This window comes from Leptosomus discolor, chromosome 18 (genome assembly GCF_034619465.1).
Source record: "Leptosomus discolor isolate bLepDis1 chromosome 18, bLepDis1.hap2, whole genome shotgun sequence".
In the NCBI taxonomy this organism is placed as follows: domain Eukaryota; kingdom Metazoa; phylum Chordata; class Aves; order Leptosomiformes; family Leptosomidae; genus Leptosomus; species Leptosomus discolor.
The window spans coordinates 9525677-9547842 of NC_141408.1; the positions used below are offsets into that span (position 1 = coordinate 9525677).

General features: G+C 44.0%; 1 protein-coding gene across 1 annotated transcript in view; it reads right to left on the reverse strand.

Annotated features, from left to right (window-relative positions):
* Nucleotides 1-14691, reverse strand: part of PIGL (phosphatidylinositol glycan anchor biosynthesis class L) — a 60637-nt gene extending 45946 nt beyond the window's left edge. Inside the window, exons 1-2 of the mRNA XM_009956228.2 lie at nt 14418-14691; nt 9864-9963 (exon numbers count right to left, since the gene is read on the reverse strand). Of these exons, the coding sequence (XP_009954530.2) occupies nt 9864-9963; nt 14418-14691 (374 nt within the window). The remainder of the gene's footprint in view (nt 1-9863; nt 9964-14417) is intronic.
* Between the last annotated feature and the right edge of the window lie 7475 nt (nt 14692-22166).

A 22166-nucleotide genomic window follows, 5' to 3' on the forward strand; every position in this document is an offset into this window, starting at 1 on the left:
TTGGCGAAAGCATTCACTTTTAATGGCCTCACTTCCTCAGTGATGCAATCTTTCATTTGAAGGGATGCCTGGGGGAACTTCAGAACGGACACAGAATGCAAACATAACAGGGCATGTCACAACAAACTCGGCCAAGAAAATACAAATGGGAATTCTCTTGCTGTAGGATGCTTCAAAAGGCAGCCCTGGATCATGCTGCTGCAGAGCAGCACCCCACGGCAGTCAGCTAGAAGCAGTTCGGGAGCTTCAGATCCTAGACCGCTGAGAACACCTTTGCTGGTTCACACTGATACTGTCAACTGGAGGAGCTTTCAGTCATCTGTCAAATAGAGTTTTATTAATGGAAAGAGTGGAGATAACAAATGCCGTGCCTAACTGCTATGAAGTTTTACAAGCAGTCTTTTACAATGAGGTGGCCAAAGTGCAACCTGCAAGGGAAATTGCTAACGGAGCTCTGTACGGCAGCCAGAGCTTTCACCATCGTTATAAGAAAGAAGACCCTGCAACAGGTAGAGTTGCACCATGCATTGCTCCCTTAGGAACTGAGATAGCTTGGCCTACATCCAGACAGTAACACAGGACCTCAAACTCCTCCGTCACCACATGCTCCACTGGCATCTGTCTCAAGGTGCAGCATCCAAGTTCCTGACAAGGAAATACAAACCTCTGTACAGCAAAGTCAGAGAGCCTCTGCCACACAAAGCAGCTAGGTAACTAACACCCCATTGGAGAGAAGACTGCAGCAGGAAAGAGAAGGCATGCTAGCAGTACCTTTTCACCTGTGAAGAAGTTACTGTCTCTGTCACTTTGTGAGTCTGCAGGGAAGCTGTTAAGAGAGTACAGGCTTACAGAGCAAAGACAGCACTTAACCTGCGTACCCTTCAGGGAGTTTGAAAGTGAAGAACAAAGAACCTGGATTGGATAGCACTGCAAAGGTTGTCATAACTACGTCTATTCTCTGGATGCTGCACCTTCACAGGTAAACCCCATAAAAGCTTCTGCTCTAGCTTTGAAATGAGGAAGACAAAAGTCTGAGTTCTCACAGACTTATTACTAACATTGGTCAGGGTTAGAAATGCGATGATGGAAAAAGAATATCTTATTCATCATATCTGGTCCCTGAGGGGTTATGAGTTGTATATGCTTACTTTATTGCCACAAACAACTTTTAACTTCTATTGTCTTGCAGAGGAAAAGCAGGCTGAGTTCAATTCTGGCTCACACATCATCTGCAATTCTAGCCAAATCCCAGCCACACAACTTTTATTACTGGGAGGATGTCAGAGGCAAAAGACACAGCTGGATATTCAGATCTCAGACTGAGTTTTGCTGTGCTGGCAGTTAGACAAACCAGCTTTTGATTTCTATGTAAACAGAGCCAATCTGAACTGGAAAGTCATTAAGAGAAAACACATTTTACACAACATCCATTGTACAGTTGCTTTTCCAACTTTCCCCATACTCACTTTTTTTTAAACAAGACTTTGTCTTCTCTTGTTGACTGTTTAAATGACAATTTCTGGTCCTACTGAAGTCAATGGCCACTGATTTTGATGGGACCAGAAGATGGTTCAGAGGAAACAGACAGACGTTCAAGATTCTACAGCTCCAGTTCCACCACCTATGTGGAAGAACTGGGTTGATGTAGACCCAAAATATATGTTGTATAAAAAGAGAGAATTTGTAAGTCTACATCCTCACAAAAATTCCACTGAGACATTTACAATGTCTGCAGTCCAAACATGGCTATTCCTATTAAAAAAAATACTTCAATCAACACGAAAGTAACTAAGCTCCTTTTATCACTCAGGAGTGATGTCCACAATGCATTTTTTTTTCCTATCCTGACACTGTCTTCTTCCACAAAGGAGTCAGAAAGCTCCCCACTGAATGCCCTGCAATTATTTTAGGGGGAGGGGAAATTCTTAGGAATTTCCTTCACCCCATGGTCCTGTCCCAAAGACCCGAAGGACACCCTGTTGCTGTAGCTCATCAGCTCAACCTGTAGAGTCTGCCATAGCAGGGGATGCTTCCCACTCATCCCTCCGGCTGTGTGCACTGCTTCCTATGTTCTCTTACTAGCTGCCAGCACTGGAGATGCCTTCTGACTTTAACTGTAATTTTGAAAATAAACTTAAGAAACGAGGATTATATGGCTGGCATTCAGCAATTCAGCACATGGTGGCATTTAAAGTGGTCTGACAGCCTTTGACACTATGCCTTGTAACTGGAAACATTCTGTCCTTAATGAGCCTAATAAAGGCCTTGATCCCAAGGCTCAGATATTGATTATTCCATAGATTTTCTAGTGACTGTATGAACTAGCAGTTAGATGAAGACAACAGGAATAAATGAACACCTGGCTTTAACGTCATGAGGCTCCTGGACACACTGAAACGTCCTGTCTCACAGAGATTAAGGCAACTTGGAGGAAGTTACTGCAATCACCTCCAACTACAGTGTGAGCACAGGTACACACTACCTGCAGGAGCTACCTAGTACGCCTAGGATCCTAACCTTTGGGAAAAACAGGAATTGATTTTACTGCACTTCTCTAGATTGAATCCCAAACGGGAGTCTGACCAAGGGAGGCTGCAAATCCCCTTCCTCTGTTTTCCAGCACAGTAATTACCTGACATGCAGAAAATGCAAGTCTGCTGCAGATGCAATTGGGTGATGTTTCCAAGCCGTGTCATAGCCTCAGATCTCACAGCTTTATTTTAACTGAGGCACTCAACATTTTTTACTGTAGCTACTTTGTACTGTAGCTACAATTAAAATAAGATTATGAGAACACACAAAGAAACCACACAGTTCTTGTGAACAAGGCGTTAACGCCCAATCCATTATTGTGAGAAGGCTTTTAAGAGTGTTCCCAGTAGAAATAGGAATATATTTTCCCTGAGTAAGCTGGGAGGAATGCAGAGATTCAAAAGCTTAAGCTGAATCCCTGCTAGATTTTTTTCTGTTTGTTCCTTCTCTTTGATTAACTTACTGTGACTATTTGATAAAACTTACTCTTTAAGGAAAAGAGTTGGCCATTTTCTCTTCTCTGATAAAAGACCTTAATGTGCCTACAATTAACAGCAAGGTGTTTGCAACTGCAGGTTAAAAGGAGTGTCTAAGAGAGATGTAGCTGGGCTATCAAAGCAGGGAACCTTCCAGGGGCAAAGGGGAAAACGCCTGTCATTCTCCATTAGTTCTTCAGGGTGTCTGTTGGCAAAACACATCGTATTGTTCCACTGTGTAACTGGCAAAACAGTTTGTCATGTTTAAAAGGGGACTCTTGCGTATAACTATTGAAAATAGTGTTAATCTAATGACTGTATCTTTCTGTATTTTAATATGAAACCCTGAATTTTATACTGGAAACCAGCAAACCCAAAGACACTTCCTTCTGCATGGACCCAAGTGGTCTGGTTACAGAATGGCTCCAGTCAGCACATCTGTTCGTGTTACCAGGAAACAGCAAAGCTGGGACATGAAACATCCGTGAATTCAGGATGGGTCATCGAAGCTTGCTTTGCTCCAGAGAAGATGCCTGTCTTTAACATATGTGGGGGACTTTTAAAAGCCATTAATGAAAGAATAGTAAAAGGCATTTCTGAAGGTACAAACTAAGAAAGAAGAACAATAAAAAAATTACTTCTACTGGATTTCCCTGTTCTAGTGCATTTCCCTGTCCTCAGCCCTAGCCAGTTTTCCCAGACTCCTGAAACACAGCTATTAGGCACGGCCTTATTTCTTTTCTAACTATCAACTTACCAGCGCTGATGTTTTTTAAGATGAATCAAACTTGCAGGAGCTTCAGGGGATGGCTGGGATCCCTAGTCTCATCTTTCATGTTTTGAGATCAGTCTTCCAGAGTTTTTATTCTGCTAAAATAATCTTGAGCATTAAACGTATAAACCCCAATGCTTAATATTTTGATTTGATTTCCATAAAGACATTTTGTCTTTTAGCAGTACTCCTTCACATCCCCCTACATTTATTCAGAGGCCTTGGCTTCTCAGCCAGACTCTTGCTCTTAATCAAACCCTGCTGTGACTTCACTGACGTGGTTTGACAGGTCTCTGTTGACATCTGAAGGAGAATCCTTAAATGTTTTGCAAAGGACCATTGCTCATTGCTCCACAGCGGTAATCTGGGGGACATGCCCCTTTAGCACTGAACAGATCATTTTCCCTTTCACCACAGACCCTTCCCCTTTTTTGTGTAGCAAGGAAGTTAATTATGCCAGAAAGCTGAGAAAGGACCTGGTTCACAGAAGCCCCAGGGAAAAAAAGGGCACGTTTCCTTATTGAGGAAAACATCTAACTTAGGGCAAAATAACTAAACCTAACTTATTGCAATACAACCTTTGTTTCAGAAAGCAGCTTTCCTGGAGGGCAGAGACACATCTCAATCCCCAGAAGAATTTCCTCTTAAATTATTGCATAGAGCAACCCTTACAAAAGCAGAAGCCGGAAGGCAGACTTTGGTATAATCCTTTTTAATAAAGTGTTCTGCTGTCCTAAACTATCAGCATGAGCTGCCATGTTGTAAGCATTTTGGAAAAAGTATCTGTTTATTTAGAAATGTAAATAAAAATAGGTGGCCAAATATTTTTTTGTCTTCTCAGAAAGAAAACAACTTCAATTTCAAGAATTATACTAAACAGAAGTGAAATTTGGCTACAGTGATTATATAAACATCAGGATACCCACCTGACCGAGAAAGGCTTCATGCCTTCTTGCAACGGTAAAGCGCATTAGTATTTGGGATGATTACGGGTATGTTTGACTGATTCAGAAGATGTAGGTTGATTTCCCTGTACTACACACTGAATGTGTGACCAATTTACATCTACTATTTGCTGGTCCCACAGATGCCATTCTTAATTAAAGAAAATTCTGCAAAACATAAAGACCTTTACAGTGTTGCTGGGGTAAGTAAGATGAAGAGAAACACATCACTTGCTACTGAAACATGCAGCTCTTCTAGAATAAAGCATGGCAGCAACTTTAATCAGCACATTGCTCAGCTCTTTGGAATTAGCAATAAAATGTCAAACTATTAATACCATGAGGAATTTAGGAAGACAAAACGTAACTAATTAACACCATTATTTCAGCAGAATTAAAACTATTAAAGACTGAACGCAAAATAGGAAATATGAGACAGGGAAAGAAGAAATATTGGGGAATAATATCACCTTTCTGATCAGAAACACTAAGTAAGATAAATACATTTTTAAAAAATCCCATTCAGCAAGATGACACAGGTCTGCAAATGAGTGAGTCAGAAACTAGTATGAAATCGCTGTTAGCTTTGCCACCAGACTTGACTGAGACCAGGATTTTTTCTCCGCGCTTCTCCTGGTGCCCTGTTTTCACACAAGCTTTCCTAACTGCAGTACATAGTCTCACGATACAGCTTGCATCTTGAGCTGTCGTGCACTCAGCACCCTGCATTCGAACCAATAAAGCCACCAACCACGTAAGTACAACCGGATCAATGGGATATTCTTCTTAACTGTCTGTGTATAAGTTTCTAAATTCTAATAAAAAGGTTGAAATTTCCAGTCATGTATTTCATTCTCTGAAGAGTCTAAGTGTTTTTATCTCTCTCTGATCATCACAATCAGACACACACACTATTTATTTAAGGATATATTTTTCCCATGACCTTACAGACTCACGTCTCTGACATGGGGAGCTCGTGGAAGGAAGTTCGTAAGAAGTTAAACATGAGGAAGTGCAATAAAGCCTATTTACCTTGTAGGGGGGGAAAACAAGCCCAACAGCAAAGAATTATTATATGAAAAAAAGGGAAAAAAAAAATTGAGCCTCTATGCAGCCTCGTAAAAAAACCTTGCAGACAGCTTGTGTTTCTGCATGGGCAGATGTCCCCTCTCCCGTGCACTGTCTAATCAAAGCCCTTTTGGACTTCAGTGAAATACTAATAATAAAAAAGAGAACGGAGTGCAATTTCCATAGAAACTTGGAAACAGATGTAACATTATTTGCAGTAGGCCTTTGTACTGTGAATGGAAAATTTTCTAGTTTACACAAATCTCGGCTATTATTTTCTTTGCAGTGCAAACTTGGGCCAAGTATTTTCTGTCATATTAAAGTTGCAAATAGTCAGTTTTGCTTTCTGTCCAGTAAAACCGTGCACAAAAGCCTCAGAAGCTGCAGTAAAATGCTGATATTTATCTTTCTATGAATCCAAAACAGATATTAGGAAAAGAACAATGCAGGCTTCCTTTTTGCTTCTTCTTTCAGAATGTGAAAACACCTTAGAAAACATCTCCTTTTTACATGTAATGTTACAGACTAATAGACAGCCAGAGCATTGGCAGATGTACCCAATGTTAATGGGAGCTTCACTAACTCTTAACATTACATCAGTTTGATACTAACTCCTGGTTTTCCATATACCATGAGAGAGAGTTTTCTAGTGCAGGAGCGTGTATTCACAGATTGCTTACTTACAGATCACTTTCTCAGCTATAATTCCCAACACAGTACTTTACAAGTCCAAAACCATGGCAATGACTTGTGACCTGATGACTAGTTTGGAGACTACAGCACCTTCATCTCACTATGTACTCAAGACCAGGCAGAGCAACAACCAAGATGACACGTAGCAGTGCCACATCAAAGGACAGCACCTAAAGCAGCTCTTAGGTGAACATTTTTTCTCTTCATGTTGTTACTGAAGCATTCTTTTCTGCACATCCTAAAGAGAAGGGAAGAGAAAGCGTCTCCATGTTTTATGATAATGCAGGACTCACTTTTTACTTGTTTACAAGCTCTCCTCTTGCTAAGCTGAACCTTGTCTTTGCCACACATCTCAAGTGCAAATCAGTTACTCAGACGTGTTCTTCTCAAGATGGAGGGAGTTCTGCCCTGCTCAGCAAGTACTCCTGTCCTTTAAGTGGATCATTTGCCCATACATTGCCAGAGCAATTTAAACTTTAAGCTAAATCTGGCAGCAAAGTCTAACACATGCCTAAAGAACAATAGAACTTTTGGTGAACATGGAGGTCCCTTTTTGTTTGCAGTGCAGCCAAATGCTTTATAAATTAGACCCTTCTGCCACCACAGAAATGTCCAGCATCTGATTTAGCTACTATTTTAGACATGTCATTGCAGCAGATTTTTCAGTTGAGTTAGTCTTTAACTGAGGTAGCAAACACAGTGACAACAACCAACACTTCCTGAAGAATCAGCGCAAAGCAGTTGTCTGATAGAGACTGAACCAGTCCTGCCCTAGGAATCCCGGCTATACTTGAGAGAGCCATTGTTTAAGGCAAGGATGCTTAATAAAGATTTGGTCTTTAACACAGATTTCATCATAGGCTGACTGAAGCTTTCTCTTTGCAAGTTCACACGCAATTCAGAATGTCATGTTGATTTTATACCTGCCTGGCCAAGTGAGATTACAGAGCAAGTCAATCACCTTGCTTTTCAGATGTATTTCCCATTTTACATCTTGAAAATTCTACTCACTCACATGTGGATCATGCAAAGAAAGAGGAAGCAGCATGACTCAGCTCCACACTACAATGGCTGGAGCAGATCCAGACCTAGCAATCCTTTGGGCTTTCCTTACCAAAATACAAGTCTGCAGCTTGGATAATGTAAAGCACCCAGTGTTTGTACAAGAAATGTTAGATGGGCAGCATGCCAGCTCCAGTCCTTAAGCAACGTGCTAGTTCTTTACATTGATGGAAAATTATCTTCTGAAGAGTTAGGAAGGGAACAAAAAAGCCAAGGGGCTCTGACCTTAAACAGTGCCTACAGAAGGCAAAATGCTAAAGAGGAACAGCCTCCTGAACTGTATTCTGTAGACATGGATTTACATGGAAATCTAGTGGTAGATAATGTATTAATTTAGCAAGTTTCATGTCATGCCATACTGGCAAATATTTTTGTATAATCTGTAAATTACAGAAGTCATAACAGAGGCATAGGAAAGCTACTGACATTAAGGAATCCAGCAACTTTGAGTAAGTTTCAAGAACCCCAAATCCTAGTGCTTTGGCTAAACTGCTGGAAAATAGTACTGTAAAAATTAGCTACTCTAAAAAATTCAGTGTCATCTAGAAATTATTCCTGATCCTCTACCATTTTGCTAACACCTGATCCATAGGTACTTTTCATAAAGAGCGTCCACATGGCGGGTTATTGCAGAGTAAATAATGCATTGTAAACACACTGAACTTCACTGTGTAAACGAGCTCCAAGCAAAATTCAGCAAGAACTTCACTTTGGTTCACTCCCTGAATGCACAACAAAGTTAGATGATTTGATGGTGATCTCATAGCAATCTAACCTCAGAGACAAAGACCTCAAATTTAAACCTATTCCCTAGAACAACGTTGTACAATTCTAGTCCATGCCCAGAAACTCTGGGCATTGGGATGGATCTGTGTTTTCAGGCACTGCATTCACCGGGGGAAATCAACTTATATAAATGTGTAACACTAGTAATGAAAGTAACGAAGAGGCATGATCCAAGCTATTTCTCTGAAATGGCCCTCACCTTCCTACAGAGCAAACCGAAGTATAACTTGCAAAAAGCAGTCCTCTGGGCTGCGTACGCGAGGGGGTGACTGAGGAGTATCGGGAAACTTGCGTCATGTACTAACCAACCTCACGCTGCGTTAGGGGACGAAAGGCCAGCAGGCTTCTGGGCTCTGTGTTAATTTCAAAAGACAGTTCATCGAGCAGGCTTTATGCTTAGCAAAGCTGAGCAGCTTTTTCCCTTATCCCTCCCCAAAATGTTTTAGGCATTGTCATATGATTGTACTACAAAACTTGAAGTTATCCAAAACCAGTTCACGAGAAGTGAACGGAAACATCTCTTTTCATTCCAAAGGAAAAACAACTCCTATGCTGTTTTCGTAAGTGAGCTGAAAACTTGGAGAGAAACCTAAAGCTAAAAAAAGCAAAGAACTCAAGAAGATTCATATTCCGGACTGTGGTTTCTGTTGCCTTAGCTCAAGGGAAAATACATTCATGGGAAAAAGGCCTGCCTGGAGCCAGATTTTTTTCAACTCTGACTTTTCTAGTTGGTGTGGCTTTGAATCAGAATGTTGCTATTAAAGTTATTTCTTCATAAATAAAAATACTCTTTATGGATTGTATGATAGTTGTTTACAATTGAAACAACCACTTGTACCGTGTTTCCTACCAATCAGTACCTAGTGCAGCTCCTATCAACCCTAGACAGGCAGTGATGGGGCAATTTAAATCACCTTCCCACAACAGAGTTCCTGAATTAATCCCAAAACAAAGAAGTGTCAGCTTTATTGCCTACCTTTGTATCTACATCAGAAAACAGCATCACACCTTAGAAAAACAGAGATCTTGTACGGCTTAATCTGAAAGAATCTTACTCTCATGTTATTATGGACTGTTTTTAACACTGCAATTCACTTTTGTCTTTAGCCAGGACTAAACCAGATTATAAATATAATAGAATTCCACACTAGTCCTGTAAAGACTAGCCCACAGACAAACCTGCCACAGGCAATTCAGAGAATTTGTAATTGTCTGTGTAACACTCCACCAAGTGTAAAAAAATCTGCCCAAACACACCGTGTCAGACCCCAACGAGTATGGCTATCATTATTGTAAATGCTGTACCAACAGAGTTTAACCTAGCAATTATGATCCCCATCACACACTTGAATTGTCTTCTGCATTAATCAGATTTATGTTAAGAGTTAACAAAAATATCTAATATGGTCTTTTTTGAGATTCCTCAAGACTTTTTAGAATGATACAGTAAGCTTTCACTGAACTTCAAAGTGAACTTCACCCCCTATTTAAAACTACAATGAAACTACACTGTAAATGAAAATGGGTTACCTGTGATCAACGACTGTTACATCACAAGCAGGAATCCCCAGAAGAAAACAACTCTGTTCCAGTTCTTTCTTACGAATCTCTCCTTGATTGTAATAGTTTCCTGAAAATAGCAAACACAGCAACACCATCTAACTTAGTTTAGGTCAGCTTGGAAAGAATTCCTCTTTTCCTTCTCAAAGCATTAAGCGTGAGCATCACACATGAAATAAAAGGGCATCGTTTGAGGAACAGATACGCTGCAGGGGACAAACTCCATAGCTTTTCCCCGAGCAACACCCGCTTTAGCGCAGGGTGAAATGCTCCGGCAAAGGTCTGCCCGCCTTGACCACATGCCTTGCATTTATGCATTGAGTGTGGCTTGCAGCCGTTCATGACCATGGCTAATCAGATCAGTGGTCCAAACAGCCCAGTGTCCTCATCCCAAGGCTGGCCAAAGTTAAATGATTCTGCCAAAGATGTAGATCTTCCAAACAATTTTGGAATAACCTGCTTGGGAAACTGCTTCCAACAACCTGTTTGGTTAGCAGATGTCTTATTCCTTGAAACAGCAACATTTCTAGCTCTCCTGAGTTTTTTGTTTGGGCTTTTATTTTGGTAAATAAAATGCTTGATCCATTTCTGAACACTGTTAAATTTTTAGCAAGATGTAATATCTCTTTTGGTGAATTTCACAGACTTTGTGGAGAAAAAAAGGAGTCTTCCAATATGCATATACATGGACTAACTGCTTACATGTTATCTGAATGGAACTCCCCAACATACTACCAAACAATTGGGCAAGATCTTTTCATAAACACAGAAGAAATTGCCTTTGCAGTGAGGTGACTGAAAGTTATTACCGCTGGCAAATTCCCAGGTTGTCTCTGTGAAAGAGGTTAGTGGGATCTTAGTCCTTTTTTTTAAAACCAAGTGTTCACAACAAATCAGTAATAATTAACTTCTTAGGAAGAGCCAAAGAGTCACTCATCCTTCACTACTAGACATGTTGCCGTGAGCTCCCTCCTGTCCCCTTAACAGCACAGGCCCACAGAGCCAAGCTGAGCAGCAAGTCCAAAGTACTTGGAACAGAATGGTTGAGATAACACATGGAAAGCCTGTCCCACAGTGTATTCTTTAAGTGATTAAAGTTTATAATATAGTCTGGGCCACTTCTACCGAGCAGTACTCGTCACGTAACACTAGGACACTGCACTAGAATACAGTGACAGAACTAAAAGGATTTGAAGAAATGAGGAATTCCATTGTAAAAATCTCTTTGGAGATAAAGGTTTTTCAGAGGTCTGCACCGTTCACAGAGGAAATTCAGGGATAAATTAATATGGCAAGAGTGCAAAGAACTTATAGAACCAAAAGAATACAGGAAACCTAATTTATATAAGGCATTTGGGAAAAGCCGTAACAGGCTGAGAGCAACAACTTAGCAGGGAAACAGGATTCATTATCTTAAAACACTGCCTCCTCCTTCACTGCATTATTTTCTTCTCATCTTGCCCTGACATTCCCTTACTTTTTCTTGGCATCAGCCATGCAAAGTCTGTGCCAGAGCTGTGGTGGCCCCTGCCAGAATGTTGCCCTGTGCAGGGCAGTACTTGCAACCCAATTTTAACTTTGAAGCAATAAAATGAAAAAAAAAAATACAGCTGAGCATTAACGTATGATTCAAGTCTGTAGTCAGATGTCTTGAATTACAAGAGCTTTTTATTGTTGTGGGTGTGAGTCATCTAAAACTAGCATTTCTCGCGAGCAGTGTTGCAATCTAAGCCATCACTAGCAAGCTTTGTAAAATTTTCAGAGATGGAAGGAGTACCTAGGGAAAAAACCCTCTTGCAGACTGTGAGTGAATGGTTTTAGGAGACTATGACAATGATTATCTGTGGGTTTGCTGAGGAACACGTCAGCTTGGTAGTCTGCAGCTTTGATTGCAAGTTCCAGCTTCAGCAAAATTAACTTAAGTGCACACCTTCACTAGATGGATTACATGAGTACAGCGGGACTTATTTCAGATTGATTTTTTGCAAGGCCATTAACAACACTAGTGTTTTAAGAGAACATATCTTTTGCTGCAGTGCAGTGTAGTAGCTGACTGCAGGTGATGTTTTATCCAAACAGTACCACTGTTCTCAAAATACCTAACGTCTACTGAAATCAAAGGAACAGATCCACGTCCCACAGCTTGATGTCAGGACATCAGGAACATATAAATGCTAACAAGAAAAAATGGGAAGCTATTGAAAGCAAAACCAGCTGAATAGCTGATGCTGCTGGACCTCATCCATGCAGCACTCACAATAGAGAGTCAGCTACTACAGAGAGCAAAGCACATTTATACCGAGTTATTATTTCAACTGAAAATTATTCAGTGTGTAAAACACTGATTTTTTTTTTCACAGTGCTGTAATTCATTTCCAAGTCATTTTGATTGACAGCTGAAAACTGCAAGTACAATGGTTTCTAAGTAATGATTTTGTCTCAGTGTCACAGTTTGCAGAGTCTTTGATCAACTCGTCATCATCAATCATACAAACCATGACAGGATGAACCATCTGAATTGCCCAAAAGACTAGTAAGAGCACGGAAAAACTATTAGCTCGGTGAATGGACTCTCCTATACGGGCTGCTAGTTCCGTTACGAAGCCATGCAAGAGAGTATAGAAGGCAGCGTCAAACACACTTCATGTTTCATGTCACTGAATCGGGAGTAAAGAAAAAAGCAAATTTATCAAAATAAACAGAAACACAACACTTCTTTGGAAAGTTCTGCAATAGCAGGAGTGTATTAGTCTCCAAACTGAAACGGCAGAGTTGCACTTCAGTAATCTCTCCCTAGCTGTGAAAATGCCAAATGGGATCCACAGACCTTTGTCCCTCAGCAAAGACAACTGAAAGCTCTGCACTAAATCTTGAATGGGAAGTATAGAGTGATCAGTAAAGCCATTACACCACTGGACTTCAACAATAGCTTAATCCCTGTCTTCTCACCTAGATGGTCTGTTATGGCAGAAAGCTTTGAAAACAATTGGCAATGAACGAGCTGGAGCTTTCAAAAACACAGAGGGCCCTTTTCCCAACCATAAAGTAGCTATCGGTGTAAGAGGTAAATGTCTGCAGCCTAAGATACTCCTCTCTAAAAAAAAAAAATCTTTAGTTTTCACCACAGGCTCATGAATTCTGGTATAGCAGTATGGTCTGAAAGATCAATTAAAATGAGTTTTCTTCTTATGCATAAAAAACCCGAACAATGTAATAACTGATTAGGCATCAGTTCCACAGGAAAAAAAAAAAACCCAGACCTTTAGTGGATCATGAGAACAACACAAAACAAGCGTCATATGCTGTGAAAAATTCTTGTCCTGGGTAAACAGTGGAGCCTGTAAGAATCTTTCCATTCCATTCAGCCCCAGAAGGGCCTCAGAGGGAGTACTGCTTCCAGTTTTTGATCACTGCACTTGAAAAAAGATGTGAATCAACCAGAAGAGTCCAAAGGAGAGTACTGAGAATGATCAGAGCTTTAGAAAACATGATCTATGAAGAAAGATTGCAAGAAATCGGGTTGTTTAGTCTGCAGAAGACAAGACAGAAGAGGCAGATAACAGTCTTAAAATATGTAAGAGGCTGCTACAAAGGGATACTCTGATTTCCATGTTCATGGCAGACAGGAAAAATAAACAAGCTTAAATTACACCAATGATTCAGGAGAAAGTGATTTGAAGAGCTGATGCAGCACTGACACGGACCCACACAGGCCGAGGAACCTCCCTGGAGGTTCCAAAGAACAAACAAGACATTTGTCTGCAGCAAACGAAGACACACTGATGCTGTCTTCAGGTTGACTGACGGACCACATGACCTCGGGCCCCCTTCAGGCCTGTTTTTCCACGACTGAATCGTTACACGACTGTTATTTTTAGATGCGTTACAGCGAACATATCATTGACATTAAAACTGGATCGCCCAAGCAAGCCCTCTCTGCAAGCCGACAGAATCACCGGGAGAACCAAAAGGCTGGGCTAAACAGCCCCTTTTTCTGACTTACTGACGCCTCTGCATGGTGTTAAAGCAGGGGGTTGGACTGCGAGACCTGCGCGAGGCTGATACAGAGGGAGATTCTGCTGCTGATCGCGGCTGCCCAAACTCTGCAGAAAGTAACACGTTGAGCAAAGCCGCCCACCGGGGAGCACGGGGCGCCACGACAGCTCACCGCGACCCGAACCGTGACACCGAGCCGCAGGCGGATGGCGCGGCACCTCCTCCACTGCACGAGGACTCCACAGCGGAGCCGTCATGGCAGCACAGGCCTCGAGGGCCCTGAGGTTCAGCACAGCAACGGCATCACGTGATGTGTGGCACCACGGTGACATCACACGCAGCGTCACGGTACAGCCACCGCTTGCTGCTCCCAGGGGCTGACGTCACAGCGCGCGCGGCCACACATGGGAAGACATCATGGCGTCCTTCCCATGACGTCACGGGCGGGAAGACCGGCTTCTAGGGGCGGCCCCGGCGGCACCTCGGGGTCTGCGTACCCCGTCGTTCCCGGCGCGCCCCCCCCCTCACCTGCGGAGCAGCACAGCACCGCGGCGCGGGCGCCGGCCTTGGCCAAGCCGAGCACCGTGGGGGCGAAGAACATCGCTTCGTCATCGGGGTGCGCCGTCACCAGCAACGCGCGGACGCCATCCGCCCGCGCCGCCGCCGCCGCCGCCTTTCCCCTCGGCGAGGCGCGAGCCCCCTCGGCCGCGTAACGGCGCCGCAGGCGGCGCGCGCCACCGAGCAGCAGCGCCAGCAGCAGCGCCAGCGCCGCCGGCCCCCAGCCCCACGGCCCCGCTGCCATAGCGACCGGCGCCGCCGCCTCCCGCTGCTCCGGCAGGGAACGGCAGGGGCGGCCCGAAGGTTCCGGGACGCGAAAGGGTCCCCCCCCCCATCACCCCCTCCTTCCTCTCTCTTCCCCGCCTTGGGGCGGGGCCGCTGTGGAGGAAACGTGCCCCGGCTCTGCCCCTCCAGGGCTGCCCAGGGGGAGGGGCGCGCCGGGAGCCTTCCCGCCGCGCTGCCCCCGGCAGGGTCCCAGCCGGGGAGCGGGGCTCCGCGGGCGGGGTTTGAACGGGGGTTGTGCCCGTGGGGAGAGAGAGCCGGCGTTGCCCGGGCCCTGCAGCGAACCAACTGACCCTGCTGGTACATTAAGAAATAATAACTAATAGCGCCAAAAGCGGAGGTTTTCAGCGTGTAGTACCTCTTATCCCCGTGCCGTGCTACTGCGGAAGAGAGGCGGGCTACGGGAAACCTCAAAAGCAGGGCAAGAGGAGCTTATCTTCAGGCGCTTTCTGCAGATCTGCTGGCTATCCCAAGTGCGGCTGCAAGGGGAAATAAAAAAAAAAAAAATAAAAAAAAAACAACAAAACGTTTGGATACGTCTTAGAAGTGAAGTCACCCATTGGAGAAGGTTGCAGACAAAAAAAAAAGACAGGAAGTAGCAAAATAAACATGAAAAAGGCAATCGGACACACGGTGACTTGGGAACGTTGCTTTTCAAGACGAACACAATATGGAAGACAAGTGTATTAAGTCAGGAGTGGTGGAGTATATTAGTGGGGTAGGTTCAAAGAATAAACAATTCAGAGGAATTCGGTATCAGAAGAGCAGCTGAGACCTCACAAGGTATATGCCTGACTTGTTTTCACAGACTTTTTTTTTTTTTTTTTTTTTAATTCGGACACCTTTACCTTTCTAGTGAATTGAGGTAGTCATCGGCCTGTGCTGGCATTAAAGGCTGCAAATGCCTCAGCCTGGAGATGTGTCACCTTAACGTAGGGCTTTAAGAGTGGAACTCAGCTGCTGTAGTCACTACGCACAGGTTTTACAAATCATCCTGTTTGCCCAGGGTTTGCCTGTTTGCCCTGCTTCATTAGCCTGAATAAATAATTGTGAGGGAACATACCACAGACGTGGGACACGACTTCTCGTATTTAATGGAAATTGTAACAGCGAGGCAATTTAATCTTTCCTAATGGCATCTCTTTTTGGTTTTTTTTTTCCCCTCAGTAAACCTGGGAATCATGCGTGAACTCAGCACAGCTGGAGTTACAGGTGCAGGTAAAACACCATGCAGATTTGAAACACCCTGTTGAAAAAGCAGGGAACAATTTACATACTCTTCCTTCGAAGGGAGGAATAATAATAAAAAAAAAAAATCGAGATTTTAAACCTCTCTCACATTTTTCAGAAGCCGTTCGTCACTAGAAGCAGAAGCACGACGTCAGCGACAGCGCGGGAGTCTGAGGGGCCCCGGCGGAGGTGCCGCGCCCGGGGGCGGGAAGGGCACGGCGGAGGCCGGCCGCCCTTGGGGCCATGCTCCGGGACGGGTTCCCGCCCCCGCCGCTCCAGAGGCCCCATTCATTGGCACGGCCGCGGCATTGCCGGCTCCGCGGGTGCCCCCCGCGCCCCGCTCCGGGCCCGTTATCCATTATTATAAATTCATATCGATTCGCCCGTAACGCGGCGGGGGAGACCGAGGTGCTGCGGCTTTCCCGCGCTCCCACCCCTCCGGTCAGTAGCATCACCGGGCCGGGCCCCTCAACAGCGACTGCCGGTGGGGACGGAACGGGACGGGACCCGCTCGCCACCGCGCCCCGCGCTCGCCTCATGGCGGCCGCTGCGCCCCCACCTCCCCCCCGCCCCGAGCCCCCTCAGCGGGGAGGGGGAGGGAACCCTTCCCCACCGCACCGGCCAGCGGGTCCTGGAAGGAGCATAGCAGCCCTCCTTCTCACCACTGGGCCTGCCCGCGGCTTCTCAGGGGCTGGCGCTGCCTGGGCAACACCGCACACCTCTATGGCGGGAGGAAGGGGCGAATTCCCGCAGCCGGTAGAAACTACCGAGCCGCGGCGCCGTCGTTTGTTTAGTAGCTGGCAGGACCTGGCGAGAGGGGGCGGAGCCCACCGAGCCGGGGGAGGGGAGGCAAGATGGCGGTGGCGGTGGCGCTGAGGTTGAGGTGAGACGCCGCGACCGTCCAGCCCTACCAGAGCCTGCCGCTCGGGCCGCCCCAGCGCCGCGCCGTCGGTAAGGGCAGGGGGCCCGGCGGGGCGGCGCGGGAGGGCGGCGCGGCCCGGTGGGACAGCGGGGCCTAGCGCCTCCGCTGTGAGGAGGAGGAGGAGGAGGGGGAAGAGGCGGGGGCCCCGGCCATCCCTTCCTCCTCCCTCCTCACCGGGGAGAGAGCCGCTCTCGTCCCCGGGGGGAGGGCGCTGGAGCCGGGGGAGGAAGGGGGTCCTTGGGGGAGCCGCCGGGGGTGGGGGAGATGGGCGGGTCAGGTGTGGGCCGGGGCGGGGGGTGCCCGGTGCCTGCGGGTTTTTTTCTGCATTTCCCCTGTTTGTGTGCGGGAAGGTCCGGAGGGGACGGGGACGACGTGAGAGATGGCCCTTGCGGGGAAGTTTTTGGAGAAATCGCAGAGCATCGGTGTGTTGGGTGTTGATCCCTGTCCCGTAGGTAGGAGAAGTGCAAGTTAAAAAAAAAAAAATAATTAAAAAAAGGGCCAGTTCTTCAAAATCGACCACTTGGACGCTTGGCCAGGAGTGCGATAGTTCCTGAAGATGTCCTGCTTTCAGAGCTCGCGTGTTGGAGGTGCATCGCGGCCGCCTGCTCCAGCCCCACGTTGAGGTTGTCAGTGGTGGGGAGTTGTTGGTGATGCTGACGCTGAATTATTCATATAGGACCTGTAAACATCCCCAGCTTCTGTCATCTCTGGGCTGCTGGAGGGCACAATGGAAGTGGCTTTTTCTAGAATTATTCTGCCTTGATGGTAAAGAACTTTGTAGTTTTTTTTTTCTGTATTTAAAAAACCCGTGGGTATCAAGTCACTTGCAGTTAGACAAGAGTCTAGATGGATTCTAAATGGACGTATGTACTGTCAATTAGACAGGGTCAAGTAAGTCAGTAGGCAGTCTGAACAATCTATTGTCCAAAACCTGTTTCTTCTTGTTTCACAGATAATGATCTTAACAAGTGTACTGCGTTTTCATGAATGTAAATACTGGTGTAACCTAAAAAAAACCAACTAGGGGCAGCTTATTACAATGAGGAGGGGATGTCTAGTTCTGAAGACTTGGTTTTGTGGTTGTATTCTTGTGTTATGCAGTATTTTTAAGTGTAGCACTATAGTTATGAACTGCTTGTGCTCAGGTGGGGATTTTTATCCTAGGCAGTATGATTTGAGGGGAAAAAAAACGGTGCTATTATAACAATGGTAAGTAGGATGGCCGTGGACACAGCCTAAGTGCCTGAACAAGTGGACACAGAGCGTTGTGTCACTCACTGCACATGAGGGCCGTGCAGATCTCTTGCAGTTTTGCACTGGGATTTTATTCCGCAGAATGTTGTTGTTCCTGATTAACTAAACAACCTTGACATTTGGAAAGGAAATATGTAATACTTGAAGTGGATTTCTCATTAGCTGAAATCTAGTGTCTTGTGTTGGGGGATGAAAGACCTTCGTGCTTATCCCAAGGATTCAAAAGTTCAGAGGAAACAAGCCAACTACAGTGACCCTTTTTGTGAAAGTATGGTTAATTTTTTCTTGACATCGCTTTGTGGCATAGTGTAGGCTGCTAAGGGAAAAAAGTTCTGTTGTGCTTTATGTGCAGTGTAGTTTGCCTATTTCGAATACACTGTTTGATATTGGTCACTAGAACACCTAAACTTGTTACTGAAACATGGGCAAGAGCAGCATTTTGGAATCTTCTTCCTAAGAGTTGTAGTATGCGTTTTTAACATGTAGAGAGAGTATTACAAGTGTTTGTTTCCACAAGTGTTAGTTATTGTACAAATCAATTAGAAGTAACTCTCCACATTGAAATTACATGGACAAAATTGGAGTATATTCGCTTTTCTACGTTGTACTGCTGCTGATTTATTTTAAATACATTTTATTATGTACAACCACTCGTTTTAATTGCTCTTTATGGGCATACATGTTTTTCATTGTGATCTAAAGGGATCTAGAAAACTCTCTCAAAAACTATGGTAAAAGTAGGGGCAGACTCTAAAGCTCCCTTTCAGTTTCCCCCCTTCTAGTCCCCTTCCACAGTTCTTGTGGTTCTCTAAGCTGCATCTTCTAAATTATTTCATTTCTCAGTTACAGCACGAGTGAGAGATGCCTACAGGGGAGGGAAGCTGACTGTGCTTCAACTACTGTTAAATGCATAAAAGTAACTGAAAAAAATCTTCTGTATTAGAGAAAAATATTTTCCTTTTTTTTCTGTATTATGTTCTTAATATCAGCATTTAACTTACTTTTTCAAAGCTCTCAGCCAAAGTTTTGGTGAAATGTTTTATTCCTCTTTTTTACTTGCCTAAAAAATGATCTTAATGAAGGTTTTCTGGCGTGATCAAAAATACTGTTTGGAGCCCCTAGGTTACTTAAATTTAAGAATTTAACAATTGTTTAAGCTGGAAAGGATCTATGCCTTGTGCAGGTGCACTGCAACACAGCACAATCTTGAGAACAGACTGGTAACCAGACAGTGGTTTCGTAATGCAAACAAACGTTTCCTGGATGCCAATCTTGAACTCTTCAAGTCATTTACGTTCTCTAGTCAGATCTGAATCAGTGTTTCAGACGACAAGCTATTAACTGAACGTGTTACCTTGTCTTTCTACTGTAAATATTCCAGATAAAAGTTCTGACCTGTGCGGGACTGCTGTCTGTAAATATTTACTTTGTGCTATTTCTAAATTATGCAAATAGCCAGCAACGTGCTGAATATATCTTCCATTTTAGTTTCTCTGTCCTTCAATGATTCTCCATTGAGTAATGAAGTTTTGTGATGTTCCCTTCCTTTACAGTGCTAGTTCAGTGTTTATCCACCATCTGTTAAATGACTACCACAGTCTGGGCCTACTGGGGCTTAAGTTTAGTGAGTTGGTGTGCAGACAGAAAGCTCGATCTTCCCTTGGAGCTATGTTTCCTCCCAGTACCCTAAGAGAGATTCTGTGTCCTTGAATAGCTTCACATCTAAGCCACTCGTGTAATGTTGCCACTCCCAGACTGATTTAATATGCATTTTTTTTCTTCAGGCTTCAGGAGGATGTTGGTCTATGTGGTTTTAAAGTCAGTGACTTCACCTGCTTATGATTACAAAGGGTATTGCAAAATTAAGATACTGTACCAGTACAAAGATGCATCATCCATCTTTGAAAAATCCTATTGTTCACAACTCTCAGCAGTAAAAAATTCAGAAATGAAATTTTCATGCAGACATTACCTGGACAAACTGTTGATCAGGACTTAAAAATACAGTGCATGTTGAGTGACTAGTCTTGGGTAAAACTGAAAATGAAAATACGTTCAAAGAGATTGCAAGGGGAAGAACACCTGTAAATGAAAAATGATGAGGTAAAGTGTAAAATACGCTTAAATTAATATGTTTCTTTTAATACCTCCTCTTGTGCCACACGCTCACTCGCACCTTGTGCTGTGCTGCAGGGAGGGCGCGTGTGGCTAATTCTCTTTGTCGTCCTCATGAAGTCAGAGGCACGCTTGTCCCGTCGAGTTGAGACAGCCGCAGCAGCGTTCCCTGGCTGCAGGGCACAGGCCACACGCTCTATGTGAAACGTCTGCTGGGCTGTTACTGGAGGAGTTCCTGGGCAGAACCTGGGGCCGCTTTGAAAAGCGGATGCCCTCCTAAATGGCTTGAAATACGTTTCACGTTTCAAGGAAGATGTCTAACAAATGTGAATATAAATCAACTGGGAAATCTACTGATTCCTGTCCTGTTTGTCAATGTTAGAAAGCCGTGTGAGTTCAGTACAAGTTCAAGTGCTGTTCAGCAAACTAGATAGGTGTATTATTACACTTCAGCTATACTCTTCACCTCATTAAAAGTAGTTTTGGAAGAAAAAAAGAGGAGGAGGAATTAGTTTAAATAATAATAAAAAAAACCCGTATACTTGGTTATGCACTGTAGAGTTTTTCTCGGGTTCATATTCTTTAACTCTTTTTTTCTGGTTTTATGCTGCCTGACATGCTGTATTGACACAGAAGGGATGTCTGGAAGGTGGGAATTCTCCCAGATAGTCAGCGTAATTTCATGGTTTAACTTTCTTGCAGTGTTGTTCCCAAAACCTTTCTTAATAAATGTGGCCACTGACCCATTCCATTATAGCCGTTGTTTGTGTAGGTGCTGATGTTTCACTGTGGTCTCAAAGATCAGACTTACACCTATCTAGAACCTCAAAGTTCTGCATTTTTATTCCGCAGATACAAAGGTTTAGTTACACCGTTTGTAGTTCAAGATCTCTTCCATTCTTTGTTTTTTTTTTTCTGTGACCTAGGGGCTTGTTGCCTGAGTCTCAGTTGGAGTTATATTTTTATGTTGTTACATTCCCTGTGAAGTAGGACATCTCAAACTCGATCATGAATGTAGTAACAGTAAACTTTGTTTCCAGAAGACCCTGGTGCGTTTCCTTTGGAGTATCTGAATAGACCTAGGCATTGCTCTTAGGTAAAAAAGTTTTCTTATTTTAACCTTATTGTATTTTCAGCTAAAATCTAAATGTGATTTTATCTGAACCTGGTCAACTGAGGAGAGTGATGAGGCTGATACTTAGTTGGTCCTGAACCCTTCCTTATAGCATGTGGTTTCGCTTCTAATACATAGTAGTTTGTGGAGCTGTGGGTTTAGTCAGTATGGATTAGTCAATTTGTATTTCCTTTTCCAAACCAAAGCTGCTTTAAAAAGCTGCCTCTACAGATATGCTTTTGATAATGAACCAGAAGAAGAGGCTGGAAACTTAAAACTGTGACCACACAATTTCTTGCATGTTAGATAATGTCAAAAGCAGTTTTTCCTGTAGACAGATTAGCAGCGGAGGAATAAATTCATGTGCGGTAGCTGTTTTTAAAGTGCCTGTGCTTTCAGTCCAAGAGGGAGAAGCAAAAATTGTTGTTTTGAAAGAATATTTTGTGCATAGTGTATGATATGTATGAAGTTTGAGATCTTCCTGTTTATTTCTAAACCATGGGCGAAATGGGAGGAAATAGGTGAATTTGAGTAAACCTCCGTGAGTTGTTGGACACTTGACTCATGAGTGAGGATGACTTGCTGACGAACGTTGTTGTAGTTCTTGTCACTGCTGTCTGCATAGCATCTCTTGAACCTCTTGCATGCTACGCACCGGTACATTGGAGGATGCTTGGGTTGGTTTCTGTTTTGCCTTGTAGTTTTGTGGGTGAAGTTGGAATGCCTCAGTTGATGTTTCATAACCAGTTGAATTACCCCTGTGGCAGGGATGGGGCCCTTCAAAAGGTGTAAGGTAGATGTC